This window comes from Rutidosis leptorrhynchoides, chromosome 7, assembly GCF_046630445.1.
Source record: "Rutidosis leptorrhynchoides isolate AG116_Rl617_1_P2 chromosome 7, CSIRO_AGI_Rlap_v1, whole genome shotgun sequence".
NCBI classification, from domain to species: domain Eukaryota; kingdom Viridiplantae; phylum Streptophyta; class Magnoliopsida; order Asterales; family Asteraceae; genus Rutidosis; species Rutidosis leptorrhynchoides.
In genome coordinates this window covers 338,478,519-338,492,896 of record NC_092339.1, presented here as the reverse complement: position 1 = coordinate 338,492,896, position 14,378 = coordinate 338,478,519, and the positions used below count along the sequence as shown (strand labels likewise).

At 36.9% G+C, this 14,378-nt stretch overlaps 1 protein-coding gene across 1 annotated transcript; it reads right to left on the bottom strand.

Moving 5' to 3' along the window:
• Nucleotides 1-10,767: 10,767 nt before the first annotated feature.
• On the bottom strand, nt 10,768-11,751 carry LOC139860332 (F-box/LRR-repeat protein 25-like). The gene has a single exon (XM_071849100.1). The coding sequence runs from the start codon at nt 11,749-11,751 to the stop codon at nt 10,768-10,770; it is 984 nt and encodes a 327-aa protein (XP_071705201.1).
• Between the last annotated feature and the right edge of the window lie 2,627 nt (nt 11,752-14,378).

Sequence of the window (14,378 nt, the reverse complement as noted above, 5' to 3'; positions counted from 1 at the left end):
TACGTGTTGTTCCATTCAAAGATAAAGTAGTCATTTTATGGACATTGTGCGAAAACGCATAGTTCATAATCTTTCTGAAATACTCTTGGCTAACTTCACGGACTCCATTCAAAGTTTGTTGGATCTAAGATATATTAATGAATTGTCTAATTTATCATCCATTTAATGTTGTTATAAAGAGTAACTAATAAATTTATGTAATGTTAAAATTCTATTAATAAAAGGGGTATAACTGAAACTTTAATGATATTTTATTGTTATTTAGAATAAGTGAAAATAATTTTGAAACAAACAAAAATAATAAGGTAGACAATTTGATGTGACGGAGGGAGTATTATAACTAAAAAAATTCTCCTTAGTAGCAATAGTAGAGAAAACCAATGATATGGTATTGTTTGGATGGCACGAATGCCAACGATAGTAACTATGAACATATGGAAATCAGAAACTTAATTTTTTTTGCTATGATGATGGTCTTGATGCTGTAGTAAGTTCAAGAAATCTGGCACTAATGCAGCCTTGCTTCTCGTTATTAAATTTATAACATTGTAGGCCTCTTCACGTAAGCATGAAAAATGTGCTTGAATCCTATCCTTCTTTGATGCTGGAAGCTCCTTTTTCAGAAAGTTTTCAATCTTACGCAACTTAAAAAATATTTGATTAATCTCAATGCCCCCATCTTTAATCTCCTCAAACAGATCATCCCAACAGTTCTCGATCTGTGATCATCCCAACAGTTCTCGATCTGTGACATACATACCTCTTTGACAAGTTGCTCTTCATCAATTTGTATACGAGCTATATTGGTCTCAAACTTAATTTTCTCCTGCTCTAGTTGTATCCGAAACTCGTCCATAATTTGTTGTGCTGATGCGGCATTCTCCAATGCTTGCATCTCCTGCACGATATCAAACAATTTGTAAGGAACCCTATAACAGTCTCTATGTTTATCATAATCATAAGATAAATATAGCACACGGGTTCAAATTCCTATGTCGATGGCATGCAATACTTTTCAGTAAATTACATAGTAGATCTGTTGAAAACTAAACTTGATTTGGGCTATTTGTTTTGGATTTGGGCTTTCAAATATACAAATAGTTTGGATCAAGATTATAGCCCATTATGTAGAAACTTCTTGTAATATGTAGTAGTGAAAGTGTGTAGAATGTGTGTAGAATAATCTTGTAAATTATCTAAGTCTAGAATTATCATGAAAATACTTAGGAAATATCTAGATATTAGATGATGAAGTATTCTAGACTAGTCCATGGTGTAGTATAAATAGAGGAATTCACCCCTCATTTGTAATCAAGCAACAAAGCAATTCAATAAGCAATAAAAGAAAAACTTTCAATATCAATCAAACTTCTAAATCATCAATCCTCTCTTCCACAAATAATATACATAACCTCCTATATTTCTAACAAATTGGTATCAGAGCTTGGTTAGACAAAATGATGGCCAACAATGTCATTACGTTTCCTCGCCTCACAAAGGATAATTATGATCGATGGAGCATCCAAATGAAGACCTTCCTAGGTGGACAAGACTTATGAGAGATTGTGGAGGAAGGCTATGAGGAACCTGCAGAAAAAGGTCCTCTCAGCAGGAAGAAAAAATTAATGAAGACGAATGATCAAAAGGCTCTTTCCATCATCCAACAAAGTGTAGATGATTGAGCTTTTGAGAAAATTGCAAATGCAACCACCGCCAAGAAAGCATGAGAGATCTTGGAGAATTCTCACAAGGGAGTTGATAAGATGAAAAAGGTTCGACTACAAACACTACGAGGTGAGTTCGAATCCTTAAATAAGAAAGACTCAGAATCAATTTCTGATTATTTTACAAGAGTCTTGGCTGTTGTCAATCAATTAAAGAGGAATGGTGAAACTCTAAGTGATGTAAGAGTCATTGAGAAGATTCTTAGATCATTAGATTCAAAATTCGACTATATAGTTGTAGCCATTGAAGAATCTAAAGATCTAGAATCAATGACTATCGATGAACTCATGGGTTCACTACAAGCCCATGAAGAGAGGTTTAATAAGAAAAGTAAAGAGCCTTTGGAGCAAGCTTTAAAAGCAAAACTCTCTTTCAAGGAACAGAGCAGTGAAAAGACTCATCAAACGAGTCAATGAGGTCGTGGTCAAGTACGTGGCCGAGGACGAGGACAAGGATATATCAAACGTGGAGATTATAGTTCTTACAGAAATGAAGAAAGAAGTCAAAATTTTCACCCGACAAGAGGTCGCGGGAGAGGCTACACAAGTAGAAGGCCAAGGTATAACAATTCTCAAACCAAATGCTATAATTGTCATAAATTTGGCCACTATGCTTCGGAATGCGAGAAGTCAAACAATTACGTGCAAGAAAGAGCAAATTTAGTGCAAGAAGATATTGAAGCCGTGAAAAATACTTTGTTACTAGCATGCAAAGGTGAAGATAACGGAGAATCAAATTTGTGGTATCTCGACACGGGTGCAAGCAACCATATGTGCGGTGACAAAAATATGTTTGTGGAGTTAGACGAGGTAATTAGTGGAAATATCACATTCGGAGATTCCTCTAAAGTCCCGGTTAAAGGCAAAGGTAAGATTCTCATCCGCTTGAAAAATGGAAGGCATCAATTTATCTCTAACGTGTATTATGTGCCCAATATGAAGACGAATATACTGAGCATTGGACAACTCTTGGAGAAAGGCTATGATATTCACATGATAAATCGTACCCTTTCTTTAAGAGACCAAAAAGGAGGTTTGATTGCTAAGGTGCCAATGTCAACGAATAGGATGTTCATGCTAAATATTCAACATGACATTCCAAGATGTTTAAAAGCATGTTTCAAAGATAATTGTTGGCTTTGGCACATGAGATACGGGCACTTAAATTTTGGAGGCTTAAAATTATTATCAAGTAAAGGAATGGTGAAGGGTTTACCTCCAATTAATCATCCGGATCAAATATGTGAGGGATGCCTTCTGGGAAAGCACTTCCGAAACAGTTTTCCAACAGAAGCTTCTAGTAGAGCGAAGAAATCTCTAGAACTTATTCACACGGATGTGTGTGGACCCATCAGCCCACAGTCTTTTGGTAAAAATAGATATTTTCTTCTATTCATTGATGATTTTAGTCGAAAGACATGGGTCTATTTTCTAAAAGAGAAGTCGGAAGCTTTTGGAATGTTCAAGAAGTTTAAAGCATTTGTGGAGAATCAAAGTGGTCTCACCATAAAGGCGATGAGATCCGATCGTGGAGGAGAGTTCACATCCAAGGAATTCAAGGAATTTTGCGACAACAATGGGTTACGACGTCCTCTAACCCTTCCGTATTTACCTCAGCAAAATGGTGTTGCGGAAAGAAAAAATAGGACCATTCTAGATATGGCTCGGAGTATGTTAAAGAGCAAAAGGATGCCTAAGGAGTTTTGGGCTGAGGCAGTGGACTGTGCGATCTATCTAGCAAATCGCTCACCCACTAGAAGCGTCAAGAATAAAACTCCCATTGAAGCTTGGAGTGGAAGGAAGCCCGGCATCTCACACCTTCGAGTGTTCGGAAGTGTGGCATATGCTCATGTGCCAGATCAGAAGAGGACGAAGCTCGATGATAAAAGCGAGAAACTCATATTCGTGGGCTATGACTCAAGTTCGAAGGGTTACAAGTTATACAATCCCAAGACCGGTAAAGTAATCTCAAGTCGAGATGTGGTGTTCGATGAAGAAGCAACATGGGATTGGAATGTTCCCGAAGAGGAGAACTACGACTTTCTCCCTTATCCATTCGAGAGTACTGCAAGGAACGAAGAATATATAGAAGTTCAAGAACCTTCTAGTACACCATCTCCGCACTCTCCACGTACTCCAGCCACTACACCTAATGAAGTGACACCAACATCAGGAGGAGAATCAAGTAGGCTACAACATCACACAAGGAGCATTGAGGAGTTGTACGAGGTAACCCAGCCTATGGAGGATCTATCGTTGTTCTGCCTTCTTGCCGATTGTGAGCCAATAAGTTATGAAGACGTAGCAAAAAACCAAAAGTGGAAATGTGCTATGGACGAAGAGATTCAAGCAATCGAGAAGAATAATACGTGGGATCTTGCCACACTACCAAAGGGACATAAGGCTATTGGTGTAAAATGGGTGTACAAGGCCAAGAAGAATTCCAAAGGTGAAGTTGAAAGATATAAGGCAAGGTTGGTGGCGAAGGGATATAGTCAACGAGCCGGCATAGACTATGATGAGGTATTCGCTCCCGTCGCTCGTCTAAAAACTATAAGATTGATAATCTCACTTGCGGCTCAACATAATTGGAAGATTTATCAAATGGATGTCAAATCCGCCTTCCTTAATGGCCACTTAGAAGAAGAAGTCTATATAGAACAACCTTTGGGATACATCGTGAAAGGCCAAGAGAATAAGGTGCTAAAATTGAAAAAGGCCTTTTACGGGTTGAAGTAAGCGCCTCGGGCATGGAATAGCAGGATAAATAAGTATTTCCAGCAGAATGACTTTACGAAATGCCCCCATGAGCATGCCCTCTACACCAAAGTTAGCAATGATGGAGATGTTATGATTGTGTGCCTATACTTGGATGACTTGATATTCACCGGTAGTAATCCCAAAATGTTTGAGGAGTTCAAGAAATCAATGGTTCGGGAGTTCGAGATGACCGACAATGGACTTATGGCTTACTATCTTGGGATCGAGGTAAAACAAAAGAAAGAAGGAATATTCATATCCCAAGAAAGTTATGCGAATGAGGTGCTCAAGAAGTTTAAGATGAATGACTGCAAGTCAATGAACACACCGGTAGTTTGCAATCTTAAATTGTCAAAAGATAAAGGATACTTAGTGGACCCAACACAATACAAGAGTTTGGTTGGAAGTCTGAGGTACCTAACCTGCACAAGGCCTGATATTCTCTACGGAGTTGGACTAGTAAGTTGATATATGGAAGCACCTACAATAAACCACTTGAAGGCAACCAAGAGGATACTACGCTACATCAAAGGTACGATTGACTATGGTCTATTTTATTCGCCTTCTAATCACTTCAAGCTAGTTGGATACAGTGATAGTGATTGGGCTGGAGACATAGATGATCGTAAGAGTACGAGTGGTTTCGTGTTCTATATGGGAGACACGGCATTCATATGGAGCTCGAAGAAGCAACCCATTGTGACTCTGTCAACGTGTGAAGCTGAGTTTGTTGCAGCAACATCGTGCACCTTCATGCAATATGGCTCAGGAAGTTACTAAATGAGCTTAAGTTTTTTCAAAAGGAAGCTACAGAGATATATGTAGATAACAAGTCTGTGATTGCTCTAGCAAAGAATCCAGTCTTCCATGATCGAAGAAAACACATCGATACAAAATACCATTACATCAGGGAGTGTGTTGCAAATAAAGAGGTGCAAATAAAGTACGCGAAGTCATATGACCAAGTTGCTGATATTTTCACAAAACCTCTAAAACACGAGACGTTTCAGAGATTACGGAATATGCTCGGAGTAACGAAATCAAGTTTAAGGGGGGCTGTTGGAAAATAAACTTGATTTTGGGCTATGTGTTTTGGATATGGGCTTGCAAGTATCAAGTCTTTTGGATCAAGATCATAATCCATTATGTAGAAACTTCTTGTAAAATGTAGTCGACAAAGTGTGTAGAAAGTGTGTACAATGATCTTACAAAATATCTAGGTCTAGAAGTATCATAATACTAAGAAATATCTAGATGCTAGTAGATAAGCAACAAAGCAATTCAATAAGCAATAAAAGAAAAAATTTCAATATCAATCAAAGTCAAGGGTTTCATAGTTTTGTAGACACAAAGTCAATATTGGAAAGTGGTATTTTCCATGGTTTAGTTACCATACTGGTCATGATCCTCTGAATATTCCCTGCCCATTTTGTTTTAGCTACCAAGAATGGTCTAATCTTGTTGGTTTTATAGCTGGAATAGTCATTAAGTCCTAGAGAAAGTGATTCGTCTTGGGTTGACGACAGTAGGAGTCTTAGGGTTTTTGGGTTGATTGACTTGATGTGAATGTAAACTCTGGATCACCCTGTTTTGAGTTTTTTCCAGTCTTAGACGATTTACTCAAAATCGGCTTCGAGCACATGCGAGGTGTTTAATTTCTTCTCAACCGTGTGAGAAGAAGTCTGGGAGTTGTTTCGGATGGTTTGGTCTGGGGAACTGAAACATTAATACCGATTATACCTGGCAAACGGGTCGAGATGGGTCGGGTTGGGTCAAAGATCAAATGGGTTCGGGTCAAAATGGGTCATGGGTCGAAACGGGTCAGAATTAAAATGGGTCGAACGGGTTGGGTCGAGACCCGGGTCGGGTAGGTCGGGCTAGTAAAAATTTTCTTGTTTATATTTTTTGATGTGTCTCTTCCGAACACGCGCGCCAAAAACGGGCCCCGAAATCGCGCGCCGAAAACGGGCCCCAAAATCGTGCGCCGAAAACACGCGCCGAAAACGGCAACCCAAAACGCGCGCCCAAAACGGGGCCCGAAATCGGCGCCGAAATCGCGTGCCGAAAACGAGCGCCGAAAACGGGCGACGGAAAACGCGCGCCGAAAACGGGCCCCGAAATCGCGCGCCGAAAACGGGCGCCGAAAACGCGCGAAAAAAATAGCGCGCCGGAAATCAAGCGCCGAAAACGCGCGCCGAAAACGGCCGCCGAAAAAGCGCGCCGAAAACGGGCGTCGAAAACGGGCGACGAAAAACGCGCGCCAAAAACGCGCGCCAAAAACGGGCCCCGAAATCGTGCCCCAAAAACGGCCACCCAAAACGGGCCCCAAAATCGGCGCCGAATCGCGCGCCGAAAACGTGGGCCGAAAACGCGCGCCGAAAACCCGCGCCGAAATCGCAAGCCGAAAACGGGCCCCAAAATCGCCCGCCGAAAATGGCCGCCAAAAACGGGCGCCCGAAATCGGGCGCCGATATCGGGCTCCGAAATAGGGCCCCGAAATCGCGCGCCGAAAACGGGCCCCAAAATCGCTCCCCAAAACGCGCGCCGAAAAACAAATCTTTTGAAGTGAACCCATTTGGACCCATTTGTGTCTTCAAGTAATTTTTGTATTATGTGATTGGACCCATTTGGGTCTTTAAGATATTTGTTATGTTATATGCTTGGACCCATTTGGGTCTTCAAGTAAATCCAATGGACCCATTTTTAAGACTTTGGGTCCATTTTGCCAGGTCTAATACCGATTAACACCATTTCGAGTTTTAAATGGTGTGTAATTTTCAAGACTTTCGTTGGATTCTCAGACGCAAGAACACTTTTCATGGCTACAACTAATCGACTAGGGCATTTTAATTAATCTTTTCCGGAGAATACAAATTACATCAATAATTCTAGACCTAACGACTGTTGGAGATATGGAAAACTTTAAACAATTAAAGGGAAGATTTCAGGAAATTCACACGAAGCTTCCACGAAGTTGTTAGGAAACTCACATGTAGCTTCTACGAAGTTGTTAGGAAACTCACATGTAGCTTCCACGAAGTTGTGAGGAAATTCACATGTAGCTTCCACGAAGCTGTCAGGAAACTCACATGTAGCCTCTATGAAGCTGTCAGGAAACTCACATGAAGCTTCAAGGAATTGTTTTTAGCTTACTCCTTAAATCATTCTATAAATAGACCCTCTTGTAACCCATTGTAAACACACCACAAATATTCAGTAAATACATTCTCTAGTTGGTCCGTGGACTAAAGCAATCACAACGATTGTATATAACCACGTTATCTCTTGTGTCGATTTACATTTCTTACATTTATAATCTTTCGTTCATTAAGTGGGTTAGTAATCTTGTAGAATTACAATCGGTGAGTGATCTTGTTGAATCAATTGCGTTGTTTTGGGTATATCCTTACAACCAATCCTCCCCTCAAACCGAAGACCACATCACCGAGCCTCCCCTTCAACGATACTCCTGCCATCTTATATCACCGGTCTCTTTTCTTTCACTTTTCTTTCACTACCGGGACACGCCTCTTATACCGCCGATCTCTTTCTTTCACTTTTTCTTTCACCATCGGGACACGCCGCATTTCCACGCCTTGGGAAGGAAGACTTTCGATATAAGGCACCATGGCTCCATTATCGTTGGCAAACTGAGGGGTGTGCCATGTCTCACCGTGCGCTTAGGGGTGCACCACCACTGTCGTTCACCACATCGGGCTATAGCCTAGCTCTGATACCATTTGTAAGATCGCATAGCCCAAACACAATGTCCTGCAATATAAGCCCAAGAGTCCATCCTTTTCTAAAACTAATTGGTATTAGAGGGACTTCCCCTTAGACTTATATACATACATTTGTTTTTGTCTCTCTCCTATGTGGGATAGGTTTGCACCCCCAACAACGACTTCTAACAGAACTTCTTGTACTCTTACCTTGATGTTAATTTGTGTTGAAGAAAATTAATTTATTATAGAAGTGTGGTAAACAGGCAAGGTTGAATAGTATTCAAATTATTATTCACCATTCTATTAATCGACCAAAATAACTATCATCATGTGAGGTGCATATAAAAGTGAACGAATTAAAAAAATCTCATTGTGGATTTGTAAAACGGACATGTGACATAATTTAGGTTTCTAATCTGAATATAATAATTTCATGAAATAATAATAGTTAAAATACCAAAAAAAAAAAAAAAAAAAAAAAAAAAAAAAAAAAAAAAAAAAACTATCTGTTTAGTAATCAATCAGGCCACACACAAATGCAGATGCCACAACCACAATAATCACAATAAGAATACTAATAAGTATCATAACTATATCACCATTGTTTTATACTAGAGATCGTCACCCTGTTCATTCGGTTGTGTTATCACTTAAATCCCCGAACGAAAAATGCACTCGATGGGCTATCTGGTGGTGATTTTGTCGGATATGACCACACTACAAAAACAAAAAAAGTCGCAACATTCAGCAAAAAAGACATAATCACAAAAACTAGTTGACCAACAAGATTTGCATATATGGGAAATTAATAGGATGGTAAAGAGAACACAACCTTGAAATAAAGGTATTCAATAAAAATATTGATCAGATTTTCAATTCAGTTTAAGAGCATAAAGATAATGATAATAAAATGATTTTCAGTTTAATTGCTTTCGGGGTAACATATAAGAAAATGATTAAAACCTGAAATCAAAACATATGAAATCAGAAACTTACGATTTGATATGACGACGGTTGTGACGCTATAGCTTGTTAATCATTTCAGACACCATCTCATCGAAATCAATCTTAAAATCATCTATCATTAATTTCGTGACAATGTAGGCCTTTGCACGTAAACTAGGTAAACATGCTTGCACCTTATCCTTCTTTGATGCTGGAAAATTGTCCAATAATTTTTCAATATAACAAAACTTAGAAAGAATCTCATTAATCCTAGCTCTCCGATGGTCAATCAACAACTCCAAACGAAACCAACCAAAGTTCTCGATCTGTGAAAATTTATCTTTGACAAGTTTCCCTTCATCAATCTGATCTAAATGAGCTTTATTGATCTCCCAAGGCTCTAGCAGCAGCCCCAACTTAGCCAACTGTTTTTGTGCTAATGCGACATTCTGCAATGCTTGCGCCTCCTGCATGATATCAAACAGCTTATGATTAATAGTATCTTAGTAGAGAAAAAAGTTAATGATAGTTCGGATATAAATTATTCTTCATGGTGAAACTACCTGACGTGAGAATATCGTGACAGTGGTACTTAGAGAACCATCAACCAGATAATTTTTCACTTCTTCAGGAAAGTTTATTTTCTCTTGTCCTTCCTCCATCGAGTTTAAGTTTATTGGATAAATCTTGAGACTAATTAAGTTACCAAAAGGAGAAGGTTGATGTGAGACTAGTTCCACATTTGATGCAAGAACCTGAAAAGTATATATGTGTGTGTATATATATATATATATATATATATATATATATATATATATATATATATATATATATATATATATATATATATATGGTCATAATCAAGAGAGAGGCTCTTTTTTGGGAGGAAGGGGGAAGTAATTTTTTTTTTTTAATTATTTTTTCAAACATTAAAAGCACACGAAAATATGAACATTTAAAAAAGACACTTTGTGATAAATGTTATTATTTTGGCAGGAGAATGCGAAAAACTGATAACATGCAGTATGCGTAATGTTATTCCTGAGTGTTATATCATATGTGAAGCTTTTTTTCAAGAGTTAGCCCGATTTCCTAAACTCAAAACCCTAAACCCTAAGCCCTAAACTCTAAACTTTAAACCGTTCGTGTTAAATTCAATCTAAACCCTAATTTCTAAACCCTAAACCCTAATAGTTAAACCCTAATATTTAACCCCTAATAGCTAAACCCTAATTTCTAAACCCTAAAAGAAAAACTCAGCAGCAAAACATTCAGTGCATGTTATCATTTATTAACGTTTTCCAACCAAAATAATAACATTTATTACGAAGTGTCTTTTTTTAAATGTTCATATTCTCGTGTAATCTTGATGCCTGAAAAAAAATAAAAAAAACGAAAAAAATTTACTTCCCCCCACTTCCCCCCAAAAAAGTGCTTCTCTTTTGATTATATATATATATATATATATATATATATATATATATATATATATATATATATATATATATATATATATATATATATATATATATATATATATATATATAATATATACACTTTATCTGAAGTGTGTTCAAAATAGAATGAAGTGCTAATAGATTCAAGTATTAACATTAAAAAATGAATACCTCTACAACTTCCAATCCAAGCGTAAGATATTTGACATTTCCAAACTGTTGAAGCACGTGAATAATTTTGGGAGCATCTTCATCATATGGATAAGAAATATAGAAATCCACTTTCTCCAAAGAAGAGAAACCATATGCAGAATACAACTCGGTATAGTATTCACTTTCATACGTCAATGAGGATAATTTGGGTGCAGAAATCTTAACATCCCCTTTGAATTTTACAACAGATGGATCCTTCAAATGAGGTGCTACCACATTAACAACAGAATACGAATGTCCATTTTTAATCGAGAGATTAGAAAGTTGAGAATGGCAAACGGTGAAATCATCAACATATATGTCGCAGTCGGTTAAGGTGATATTTTTTAAGTTTGGGCACTTAGAAAAAAGACCACCATACTCAACATCAGCTTTAGCATGGCTAACTTCGGTGCTGGTGCTTTCTCCGTCTTGGAAAGGAATTACGTTACGGAAATTGACACGACCAAAATGCAATGTTGTTAAAGTTGGTAGGTCCCAAGATGATTTGATTGTTGTTGATATTGAACATTCAAACAAAGTGAGATCTTTAAGAGACCGGGAGATGAAAAGTGAAAGAGGGAATTCGATATGCTTTCTTACGTAAGAACAAATAATAGTCATCTTCTGGACATTGTGCGAAAACGCATAGTTCATAATCGATTCGACAAACGCTTGGCTAATTTCTCCACGAAAACAAAGTTTAACGGACGACAGTTCTATTTCATTATTGCGGGAAGACAGAACATGAGTAACATACTCAGTGAACTTGGGTAATGAATCAAAATCATCAGTATCGAAATTGAGATATGGGATTGACTTCCATGTATTCTTCCATCTTGATGATAAAATACTAGTTTTGATAGCATCTTTGGTTTCGATGTAAGACAGAATTTTGTTGATGATATCGTCAGGCAAGCTGCTTAGTCTATCAGCAGGTAGATTCATTCTCACTACTTAAGCTGCACGTTGATAACATAAAGCAAATACATGATTTTCATTACATAAAAAAAAAAAAAAAAAAAAAAAAAAAAAAAAAAAAAAAAAACAATGCGCAGAGCACTATTTAAACATAGACAGATTCTGGAAACTATTAGCTGCACATTTACGTTAGTTCATGTGGTTTAAGTTCTCTACACCAATAATAATGTTTTTCAAACCACTTTTAATGGCATGTTTATATAGAATTAAAACATTATTTGTTACTTTAATATAATTTATGATAAACTTTATACAGAGTATTCTCTTACTGAAATATTCATCTTCTAATGGATTGTATCTATATACTAAAACACAAACTTGCCTACCACTCACTTACTATTCATTGAAAGCGACACATTTTCCGCTTTAATGACTTGTACGCTGCGCAGAGGGAAGTTGTACTCACCAGGAGTACTGCACTATTCATCTACAGTAAAAAAACTTTTTTTTTAAACTGTCCCTCTCATTCTCCCCTACAAATTTTACTAAAGGACTGCATAAGAACGTTGGTCCGTTTTTTTTAAACGGAATTTTCTTCAAAAAAACAAGACGATAGACTTTTTTACCCCTTCTTTTTTTCCCTACAATTTTCCCAACAACAACTTTATCACATTGTCCAAAAATGTCTACAAAATAGCGCGGCAACGCGCGCCCACCAAACACTAGTTGGTTCTAATTTTTAATAAATTCAATATTAGTAAACGACAGACTACTAGCTACTAGAAATTGTGGGAACCTATTTGCCAAAAAATTGACGTTTTAAGTCCCAAAACTTTTGATATAGTCATCGAAACAATATAGTTTAACGGTTGCTCTACGTCGTTTTGGATTAATTATACTAATACAGTATGATTACACAAGCCTAATAACGTAATAATATTCAAGTTGGGTTCAGAATTACCTTCACAACGACAACGAATTTATCAACAAGCGTCGTACGTTTCCCCACGCTTCACTTCCTGTTTTTCTTCTTCCGAATACTTTCTTTTTTGACTATAGCGAATCTATAACTTATAATAATACGTATACATATGCCACGTGTTTAGCTATTGCCTATTCCCTACCCCCTATTCCACTAATTCCTCACAGCCTAACATCTGTCCAATTGATTGGCCAAACTGTTTAATAATTAAAAAAAATTGTGTTTCGAACGTCAATTAATTGCTTCTACCACATTCATTCATTCCTTCCATACTTTCCATCCCTAAAAATCAATTAGGGTTTTCATGTAATAACACTAAATCGTCCAGCCAAATAACACCATCTGCCACCAAATAATTCCGAATTTACTAAGATGTTTATTCTTTGAACTACTACAAATAAAACGGATCTTCAAGATCTGGCCCAAATTTGGGGTTTGTTTTCTTCAGTTTTATGCAATGGTCTTAAGATCTATGCTCAAATTTAGGGTTTCTAATAGATTTGTTAGAATCGACTGAAGTTTTATCCATACATTCGCCCTCTGCAACTCAATTAGGGCTCTGAATTTCTACTCCAATAAACAAAACGAAATCGAAACCGATACAGTTGTTAATCTGTAAATGTATGACGATGGAGTGTCGATTTCCTTTTCAGTCGGTAACCTTGATATAAAGTGAAGATTTTGGTACAGATTAGGGTTTCGCTATTTAGCAGTTATCGTAACAGTTTTTGTCATCTCCGTCATTTCAATCGGTTACTGGTACTCCTCCTTATGTTTGTTATTCTACTTTTTCTTTGTACCTGTTTGTTAGCGTTTTTTTCTTACCCTATATGGTATGTGTTTGATTATAAGCTGCATCTGATTAACGTCTTGAGTTGACGTGTAAAAATAGTTGATTGATTAATTTTGTGATTACTTCTTCACGTAATCCGTTTGAATAAATCCTTACATTTTGTCTATAGGCTCTCAAGACAACTGATATGATACTAATTCTCGCAGGTGCATTCAACATGTGCTCACAGTAGCATGATTTGCATTGGAACAAATCTTGGTTCAGGTTCTGCATATTAAACAGATCGTGATAGATGAAATATTGAGCCCCATGGTCATGTAAGTATTATTTGATTATTACATTGAGTTGATTGAGTTGGTTAAAAGAAGTAACTACAAGTTTATGGTGATTAGAAGATAGAAATTGATACTAACAAGTGGAAACAGTCAAGTTCTTTTAACTTAAATTACATTTTAAAAGCTTTCAGAGATATACAAGAAATCTTATGTATAGAGTCTTGTGAATTATCAGCTTATAAGTTTTCAAGGTGTTATCCTTTGATGTGGATCCAAATAACTGATTTGGATCACTTAATTCATATTGTTATTTGACCATTTTGTAAATTTTTTTTTTTTGAGGTTATTACCCTTAGATACTGATTCTTTTTTCTTATTTGATATACTTTTTGAATTATAGTTTATTTGTAAAATGTTTTGTTTGGACGCTTTAATCTCTATTTTAAGATTTTAAGATGTGCTAACGTGCATGACCATGCTAACGATATATTTATCAAAACTAACTATTCTTGATTGTTATTGATTTGGATCGGGCATGAATTACTACCTTCATGAATTTGTTTCCTGATTCAGTTATTCATTGCGATTGAAGCTCAAAGTAAGT

Coding starts and splice junctions, on each gene's coding strand:
- LOC139860332 (XM_071849100.1), bottom strand. CDS start 11,751: ATGAATCTACCTGCTGATAGACTAAGCAGCTTGCCTGACGATATCATC.